Source organism: Notothenia rossii, assembly GCF_949606895.1.
Source record: "Notothenia rossii genome assembly, chromosome: 4".
Lineage (NCBI taxonomy): Eukaryota > Metazoa > Chordata > Actinopteri > Perciformes > Nototheniidae > Notothenia > Notothenia rossii.
In genome coordinates this window covers 22,244,600-22,254,622 of record NC_136902.1, presented here as the reverse complement: position 1 = coordinate 22,254,622, position 10,023 = coordinate 22,244,600, and the positions used below count along the sequence as shown (strand labels likewise).

The following is a 10,023-nucleotide window of genomic DNA, read 5'->3' as shown; positions in this document are numbered from 1 at the left end:
TCATAATGTGTTTATACTAAGCAAACTGAATAGAATAAGCCTCTTTAAATGATTGTTTGGGTGGTTATAGTACCTATTTTTATTTATTTTAGAGGATAAATTCGATGTATTCATGCCTGTTAACACTTCCACATACCTCCTCTCAATGTGCCTTACTGCTACAGTCTCCACATTGTGTTCCCCCGCTGTCAGCCATGCTGGCCGAGCGTCACACTGCTGTCCCGCTCTGGAACATTCACCGGCTCTCTCGCACCAGCCAGCTGAACCACCTGCTAATATTACCAGATGACTCACTGAACTTGAAGGAGGAGGAGGAGGGAGGGGGACTAGTAGCTTCTGGAAACATAGCTACAACTATAAAAGCAATGGGCCTGAGTCAGTTTGGGCATTAGTTTAAGAAGACTACCAAGGCAAAAGTTGCCACAAAGGGAACTTTTCAAGGAGACTCTGCTAACATCCTTCAGAATCTTTAAGACGCGACAGGCTCATCGCTAAAAGTAAGTAGCAAATGATCTGTGGTTAAATTAATATAATGGTAACCTCACTGTTGTCTAGCTAATGTTATAACATCTGATGGTTAAGGGGGTTTTCCTCAGGCATTATTTTGATCAACTTTTGTAGTACATTACTTATTATATAATGTATTCATATTCGGCTTTACTAACCCATCAACTTTGCTCTATATTGTGTGTTTTTTAATGCTTGAATAATACAAGTTAATTTCCCAGTTCAGAGAAACAGTTGATTCTAGAAAATATCTTATAATTTCTTCATTAGTAATGATGTTGAGTTTGGTTTGGGACAATTTCAAACTAGAAAATATTTAGGCAATACTTTGATCATTAGATTTTTCCATTAATATATACGATTTTATAAGATATATATTTGTACTTCTGTTGTAGAGCAAATAGATTAGATTTGAAGTGTGCCATGGGATGGTGCCCTTAGCATTGAATTACTAATGATAATGTTAGTCAGAGTTTCTATTTTTAACTGTTCGCTTAATATACTGTAGGCCTCTCTTATAACAAGAAAGACAAAAATACATTGGTGAACCAGTAATTTTGAATAATATTAGGTTGCAGTAATCAGAGCTCTCGTGTAACATTAGAACATGAAATGTAATGTTCTCCTTTTTCATCCTAGGAACTCTAAGCAAGAATCATAATGTCCTCAGCTAAGGGAGTATCTATTGGCATTGATCTGGGCACCACCTATTCTTGTGTCGGGGTGTTCCAGCATGGCAAGGTGGAGATCATCGCCAACGACCAGGGCAACAGGACCTCTCCCAGCTACGTGGCCTTTACAGACACAGAGAGGCTCATTGGAGATGCTGCCAAAAACCAGGTTGCCATGAACCCGGTCAACACAGTCTTTGATGCCAAACGTCTTATTGGGAGAAAGTTTAACGATTCTGTTGTCCAGTCCGACATGAAATTATGGCCTTTCAAGGTGATCAGCGATAACGGAAAGCCCAAAGTCCAGGTTGAGTATAAAGGGGAGACCAAGTCCTTCTTCCCAGAGGAAATCTCCTCCATGGTTCTGGTTAAAATGAAGGAAATCTCGGAGGCCTACCTGGGACAGAAGGTGTCAAATGCAGTCATCACAGTCCCAGCATATTTCAACGACTCTCAGAGGCAGGCCACCAAGGACGCCGGTGCGATCTCTGGACTGAATGTCCTCAGGATCATCAACGAGCCCACAGCAGCAGCCATCGCCTATGGTCTGGATAAAGGAAAAAGAGGAGAGCGCAATGTCCTCATCTTTGATCTCGGTGGAGGCACCTTTGACGTGTCCATCCTGACCATTGAGGACGGCATCTTTGAGGTTAAATCCACCGCAGGAGACACTCACCTGGGCGGGGAAGACTTCGACAACCGGATGGTCAACCACTTTATGGAGGAATTTAAAAGGAAAAATAAGAAGGACATTAGCCAAAACAAGAGAGCAGTGAGGAGACTGCGCACAGCTTGTGAGAGGGCAAAGAGAACCCTGTCCTCCAGCACCCAGGCCAGCATCGAGATTGACTCTATGTTTGAGGGCATTGACTTCTACACCTCTATAACAAGGGCTCGCTTTGAGGAGCTCAACTCTGAGCTCTTCAGGGGAACACTGGACCCAGTTGAGAAGGCCCTGCAAGATGCCAAGCTGGATAAGTCCAAGATCCATGAAATCGTCTTGGTTGGTGGCTCCACAAGAATTCCCAAAATCCAGAAGCTCTTGCAAGACTTTTTCAATGGTAGAGAACTGAACAAGAGCATCAACCCAGATGAAGCTGTGGCGTACGGCGCAGCTGTCCAGGCAGCTATCCTCATGGGCGACACATCAGAGAACGTCCAAGATCTGCTGCTGCTTGACGTGGCTCCCCTGTCTCTGGGCATTGAGACGGCAGGTGGAGTGATGACGCCTCTCATCAAACGTAACACCACCATCCCCTCCAAACAGACCCAGATCTTCTCCACCTTTTCGGACAATCAGCCAGGTGTGCTCATTCAGGTGTATGAAGGGGAGAGAGCCATGACAAAGGACAACAACCTCCTGGGCAAATTTGAGCTCACAGGTATCCCCCCCGCTCCACGAGGTGTACCACAGGTGGAGGTGACTTTTGACATTGATGCAAATGGCATTTTGAATGTGTCAGCTGTTGACAAAAGCACCGGGAAAGAAAACAAAATCACCATCACCAACGACAAGGGTCGCCTTAGCAAAGAGGACATAGAGCGGATGGTACAAGACTCAGAAAAGTACAAGGCTGAGGACGACATGCAGAGGGAGAGGGTTGCAGCAAAGAACTCACTAGAGTCATATGCCTACCAAATGAAGAACAGTGTCGAGGACGAGAACGTGGAAGGAAAGATTAGCGAGGAGGATAAAAAGATGGTCATTGACAAGTGCAACAAGGCAATCTCCTGGCTGGAGAACAACCAGATGGCAGAGAAAGACGAGTACGAGCATCAGCAGAAAGAACTAGAGAAAGCATTCAAGCCAGTTGTCACCAAGTTGTACCAGGGAGCAGCACCGACAGGAAGCTGCGGCAGCGGGGCAGGAGGCAACTCCAAGGGCCCCACTATTGAGGAAGTGGACTAAAACAACAGACCTCAGCTTATTGTTTATAGAAATCCTTTGGCTGTATGTTGTTTGCTACCAAAAATCTTAAAATGTCTCAATGTATTTACTTTGTTAAAGGGGAACTATTATGCTATATTTGAAAAATATATTATAGGGCCTATATAAAACATGTCTGTGAAATTTTTTGCTTAAAATACAGACACATCACCCATTGTAGCCATGCCTCATACTGATCATACCCCTCTATTGCAGCCTTGTAGAGAGCTGAAGTCCCTCCCTTTCCGGTGGACCTCTATGGGACCTTATTTCGGAAAAATTATGTATTGAAGTCAATGGTGAGAATATTCTTTCAATTCCGTTTGAATTGTGCCACGAATTACACATATGATGTTCGTCAATTTAAAAGAAAATGTTGCAAGTAAAAAAAAAAAAATGTTGCTGTAAAAACTGTGAAGTAACTTTTTTTTGTGTGAAACCGCTCAATGAACTACATCTCTGGTCTTGCACAACCAACCCAGTCTCACGGCATTTCGTGTTATAATCACGAAATTAATCTATCGTGTTCACCAACACAATTTCAGGCAGGCGCGAAACATACTACCAATAGAAATACATTGCTTTTATAATCGTTCTGTGTGACACGAACAAAATGGGGAAATCGTGTTGGTGAACACGAATCAATAGATTAGATTTATTTTGTGACTATTACACGAAATGCCTTGAGACTGGGTCGTGTATTCAGCAGGATGTCTGCAGGAGGCACTAATGGCGCATTTCCACTACAGCGCGGAGCTCGCTTTAAGCGTGCCGAGCCGTGCGGGGCCCGTTTTTTTGTTGTGTTTTTGGTTGCGTTTCCACTTAGCGTAGTACCGGCTAGCGGGTAATATTTCCAGATTTTCTGGCCCCATAAAATCGAGGTTCTTTCCGGGCCAACAACCAGGCTGAGTCGGGCTGAGTTTGCTAAACTAGAGAGAGAATCGCTTGCAAGGGGGCTACAACTACAACAAGATGAACATATTTGACCGTGATTTGTAATTGTAATACACGTTTCAAAAATGATGCCGAAGTAACAACATACTCATACCGGTTAGTAAAAACCATTAATTAATGCTTTGACAAGTCTGCAGACAGGGCGGCAGGCGAAAAACCTTTTTAAAATGCGTGTTTTCTGAATGGAGATTGGCTGAGCTAACGTTGTATATGCTAAGACCGTCCACACTCACAACAACGGCCTATACAGACATAAATAAACCAGCGACTGTATTCGCCATGACACAGAGAGTCTGTGGTTTGTACTTCTTTAACTTTTGTCTAGTTTCTGAACAGATATGAGGAGCTGTGAGCTTGAGTGCTAACAGCAAACGGCTGATGTTGTTTTCTCATTGAAGATGACGTCACGGCTCCGCCTACACTGCGTTACTATAGTTACTACCCCAGTTCCTAAACTGTAATGGAAATGCGCCATAAAGTGAGCCAGTCCTAACGAGGCCTAACGAGGCCTAGCCATACCGAGCGAGGCCGTGTAGTGGAAATGTGCCATTTTTCATTTCAAACCTTTATTTAACCAGATTGGTCCTTTTGAGATCATAGATCTCTTTTTCAAGGGAGACCTGCAGCATATAGGTTCCACATGAAACATAAAACCATATAGGACATCTTTATATTTTATGGATACATTTACAGAGCTACAGTATAGACATTTACAAGTGCCCATAGTATCAACGAGCATTTCATTTAGCCTAGCTTTAAAAACATCCAGAAGAATGAGATTGCTCAGTTTCAATTCTTGCTGAAGATTGTTCCAAGCAAGCGGAGCTGCTGCGCACATAAAAGCTGTCTTACCTAAGACAGTCCTTGCTCTTGGCACATCTAACAATACTACATCATGCGATCTCAGACAATAGCTGCTTGCAACTCTCTGTGTTATCAGAGAGCATAATACGGGAGTTTACCCAACAAAGCTTTATAAATAAACATGTACCAATGACTGAGCCTCCGTACAGTAAGTGATGGCAAACCTGCCTTGGCATACAGGGTACATTGATGTGTAAGTGCTTTACAATTTGTGACAAATCTCATTGCGCTGTGATAGGCGGCATCTAACTTGTTCATGCAATGGGCAGGTGCATTCATATACACAACAAATCACCATAGTCCAGCACAGGTAAAAAGGTCACAGTGACTAGCCTTTTCCTGGCCTCAAACGAGAAACAGGACTTGTTTCTGAAAAAGAAACCTAGTCTAACCCTCAGCTTTTTAACCTATTAAACCCCAAGCCTGTTTTTCAGGTTTCAGGCTCGAAAATGACATTCCCAGAACAAATGACCATATCTTCCCTTCTAAAAAGGGTTAAATTAATAATCTTTTTTCTCAAAGTAATGATAAACCTGTCAGTTGGATGTAGAAAAGTCAGATTCGATATAGATGTTTTTTATTTTAAAGAAATTTCAGATTGAACATGGTAAAAAAACTGTAAATTATAGTGTCCGTCCAAAACATATTTTGTACTTATAGTGAAAACTAAACTTGGATGATGGGTTAGTAGACTAAAAGCTTTAGGAATCCAAAGTACAACATATAATAAGTACCCTGTATCAAGATCGATGCAAAACAAGTGATATTTGACCTTTTAAAACCGATTTAGCACAAAAAAAACCTCTTCTGGGGCCATTTCGGTGGATTTTTCATATCTCTGGCTCCTCCTGCTGGATTTTGACATGTGACATCTCTTTAAGGGTACTTTTATCTTGAGTTCTGTGCCAATGTCCGTTAGCATTTTTCGGTAAGGGGTCATTTAGATGCTTCTTATGAGACTTGGGTTTTGTTTTGGTAAAAATGGTTTATATCGTCAGTTAGCTGAGATTATTTGTCGTTAATCTGGTATAACACATTAATAGGTTCTTAAATATTAAGATCCCCTGAGACACAGTGTCCTGAAAAAAAAAACAGGGTCCGGGTTTAACAGCAGGTTATTGACATGAAGTTTAAAACTAAGACAATCATCAAGCCAGATACCTAGGTATTTATAACAGGCAACCACTTCTAGTAGCTACTTGTCCTTTCATAGTAACAATATATAAAAACAGGCTCTGGTGTCTTTTTAGCTTTTGGAAATAGCATTACCTTGCATAGCCGCGGGAAGTCATTTTTCTCAGGGGGTGCTGCCAAAAGTGGGGAGGGGGGCCGCTTAAAAAAGAAAAGAAAAAAAAGGTGATGCAGGGCCGGCCCGGCTGTCAGCGATATGAGCAGCATAAATTGTTTGTTAAATGCGAGACACGGCAGGCAAAAACATCGTTTTTCATGCACTGGTCAATTTTGAGATTTTGTGCTATTTTGATTCCATAATATGTTTTCTTTCAGGCTTTTGGAAGGAAAACGTACGGAATAAATATTTAAGTGTTTATTTTACTATAGTTTGTCTATTTGCGTCTGTATATTTCTCCTAAATTCACCAAAAGTTTGCATTCTAACGTAACATAAAGTACCGCGACCACTGTTTGCACCATGTCATCAGAGATAATCGTTGGAAAGCTCCGTCTCTCCTGCACATCTCATCGGATCCAAATATGGTCATTTCCTTTGTAAGGAGCAACCAATCGTGAAAGTACAAAGGGGTCTTAAAACAAGAAACGAAATCTCATTGGGTGGTGTCAACTTCTGACAACGTGATTCGTTCAGAATTGTCACGTGGTGTGCTAAAACACTTCTTGGTTATCTTTCCGCTAGAAATTTAAATCTCAAAAGGGCAAAAGAACGGCGAAACACACAGTTCACAGAGAAGACAACAACAATTGTCACTTGCACCAAGGTTATACAAAAAACAAATGACTCCGAACATGAAATACCTTCACGGAGTGCGTCGAGGCGCAAGCTGTCATCCAAAGAACAGGAGGGTTTAGCTAGAGCCACACTGCAATCTTTAAAGGTCGTTTTCTCAAAATGAGTTTTTTCTCCTACTCTTGAGTCCGAAATGGCCACTTCAGTTGCACTTAGATACACCAAACCTTCCAGTTATATTCCTATCAATATTATGAAGGCTTTTACAGAAGGGTTTGTTCATATGTCATTCATAGCCTGAATTATATAAGATGTTATACCTAAAAACATGGCGAAAATTGATATTTTAGGGCTGTTGACAGTATTTTCTGATTTATGGAGTGTTAAAAAGAGATATCCAAAATCCCTTCTGTAAAAGCTTTAGATACTAATATGACTACAAAATGAAACAAGAATTTTGAACCTGGCTTTATCCAAATATGAGCATATTTAATGAGATAATGGCTAATTTTCTTATTCAGAAAACTTGTAATACAAGAAACAATTGCCTTATTGTAGGTAATTAACTGGATACATTTCTAGCTGATATCTTTAATTTAAAAAAAAGTACCCTATTCACCTGGGGTGTCTCGCCTTAACTGTTAGGCTTAATAAACCATTATAGACCTACATCACTTAGCAACAGCTGCACATGCCCACTGTGTTTACATAACATTACAAATAGTCAGAAAATATTATTTACAATATTAATAAAACTATGAATTCAATTTTAACTGATTGACAAGGCAAAACACTGCACAGCGGCAGCAGCATTAAAGGAAAAATATCGTCTTACCTTGTGTTGGGGCTTCACAAAACTCTAAATGTAGCCTTCCTCTCTGGGGTGGCACTAATGAAGACCCTCATTAGAGCAGATACATCCACATTGTCCAAAATGTTACTATGGACATGCATCAAAGTCAGATGTGTCAGTCTCTTCTGTGAAATATTACTCTAGTTGTAGAGGTGGTGGGCTGAGGAGTAGCTGGTGGTCCACTCTTTTTATTGGGTTGTTTGTTGGAGAAAAAAATCCAAAATCCTTTTTTGCGCCATTCTAGAAAGTTGTCACTCTGCAGTGTTTGTGTCGCGTCAATTACGTCACTCTCCCACGACCTACGACCCTAGATGACTCGGATTTTATTTATTTGGAAAATAAATTCAATACAAATATATACGCACCCCCAGCACCCCTACTTCCCGCGGCTATGTTACCTTGGTTTTATCAACATTTAAAAGAAGCTTAAGCTCAACAAGCTGAGTCTCAATAATGTTAAAAACAGCCTGTAATTTAACACCAGCCTCCTTAATGGAGGGACCTGCACAATACATCACGGTATCGTCCGCATAAAAATGTAAAGTAGCTTCATCCACATTTTCACCTAAACTGTTGATATATATGGAGAATAAAAGTGGACCTAAAACAGAACCTTGAGGAACACCATTAGCCATTTTTAACCACTCAGAAGACAGCCCATCAAAGTGAACCTTTCAGAGACCTTTCAGAGAGGTGACTGATGTTTAGACAGGATATTATTTTTACATAAAAACTCCTTTACTTGTTCACTCACTAGGCGTTCGAGCCTCTTCGCCAGAACTGACAATTTAGAGATTGGCCTATAGTTATTTAAAATAGTTGCCTCCCCTCCTTTTAGTAAAGGCAAGACATAAGCTGACTTCCATACTTTTGGAATTGCATTTGTGCTGAGGAAGAGGTTAAAAAGAGTAGTGAGAGGAGGAGCAATAAAATCTGCAGCTATCTTTAAATAAGAGTAAGGTTGTTATATATATATATATATATATATATATACACTGTATATATATATATACACTGTATATATATACACTGTATATATATATATATATATAATAGTACAATATCAATTATGGCACTGTTCTAGCGGTAAACACTTAAGAAATAACTTGTCAAGCTATGTGCTGTATCAGAAACAATGCGCGGCGTGTTTTGGGGAATAGCTATGGGTTTACATTAGCAAGCATGCTAACACTGAGAGCTAACCATGGAGCTAACGCTGTACGAGAGAATATGTGTCACGTATTAAAAAAAAAATAACATTTTTTTTTTTTATTAGAGCGCTTTTACAGGTGCTCAAAGCGCTTTACAATTACACATTACACATATTAGACATGTAAGAGTCATTACTGTGGACATTACCCACAGGAGCAAATGCGGGCAAAGCGTCTTGACCTGGTCTTGCCCAAGGACACAACGGCCTGACGCAGTGGCGGCCGAGGCCGAGTGGGGAACTGGGCGGGAACTGGAGTTCACCAACGCCCCTTGATCTGATGACCAACGCTCTAACCACTGCGCCAAAACCGCCCCGTACGGAAACGTAATGTCCTTGTGGTAAACCCTGCTAGAGAGAAATCTGGTTACATTATTACATTGACCACCACACCCCAAAAGAAAGGACGTATTATTGGCTTCCCCTAATTTTTTCCCCACGCCACGCTACTGCCTGGTAGTCCAGTTTTCGCTGCTTTATTTTGTTTCCCATAGGGTTTATAATTGATATCTGGTTAGGAAAAGCTCTGGGTCCTACGGCCCGTGGTGTGGCTGGCTAGGGTTCCCTCCTTCTGTTTGTTCCTTTTGGCCAGTCCTCCAGACCTCTTTTTGTTTCCCGTTTCGCTTGTGTGAGCAAACTGCTGATTATCAATAAATGCTCGTTTCCAAGTACCGGTTGATGCGTGTATTCTTTCATGTTGTGGTCTCAGCACGAGCCACTACCGCGGAGTAGAGGTTGGGGCTGTAACAACATGTCCAAGACACTGTGAAATGTACTTTGCACTTCAATGGAGTAATACAAAGTTTAAATGAGCATTTTCTTTGTTTTTCTTTGTTGATTGAGCTGATTGAATTGTGTAGTTAAGGTAAAATCCCAGTTAACTAGTCAAATGTACAATATATTATCGTAAATTACTGGCTACTGTGTTGCATTACTTCTACAGTAATAGTGTGAACATACAGGTAATTACTGTAATCTATGTACAGCAAGGTACCATAATACCACAGCTCTGTACTGCTATATCACAGTAATTCCATGGGCATGGCAACTGTAAAGTCACAGTATTTAGTTGTACTTTTATTCTAATTTACTGTAAAATATCTAAAAATATCTA

The 10,023-nt window shown here is 40.9% G+C and overlaps 1 protein-coding gene across 1 annotated transcript; it reads left to right on the top strand.

Moving 5' to 3' along the window:
• Positions 1-142: 142 nt before the first annotated feature.
• On the top strand, positions 143-5,056 carry hspa1b (heat shock protein family A (Hsp70) member 1B). The gene is made up of 2 exons (XM_079677159.1): positions 143-497; positions 1,147-5,056. Exon 2 carries the CDS (start codon positions 1,168-1,170, stop codon positions 3,085-3,087), a length of 1,920 nt encoding a protein of 639 aa, XP_079533285.1. The 5' UTR covers positions 143-497; positions 1,147-1,167; the 3' UTR covers positions 3,088-5,056.
• The last annotated feature ends 4,967 nt before the right edge of the window (positions 5,057-10,023 follow it).

What these genes read in the sequence shown, in the direction of transcription:
- hspa1b (XM_079677159.1), top strand. Translation starts at nt 1,168, where the DNA reads ATGTCCTCAGCTAAGGGAGTATCTATTGGCATTGATCTGGGCACCACC.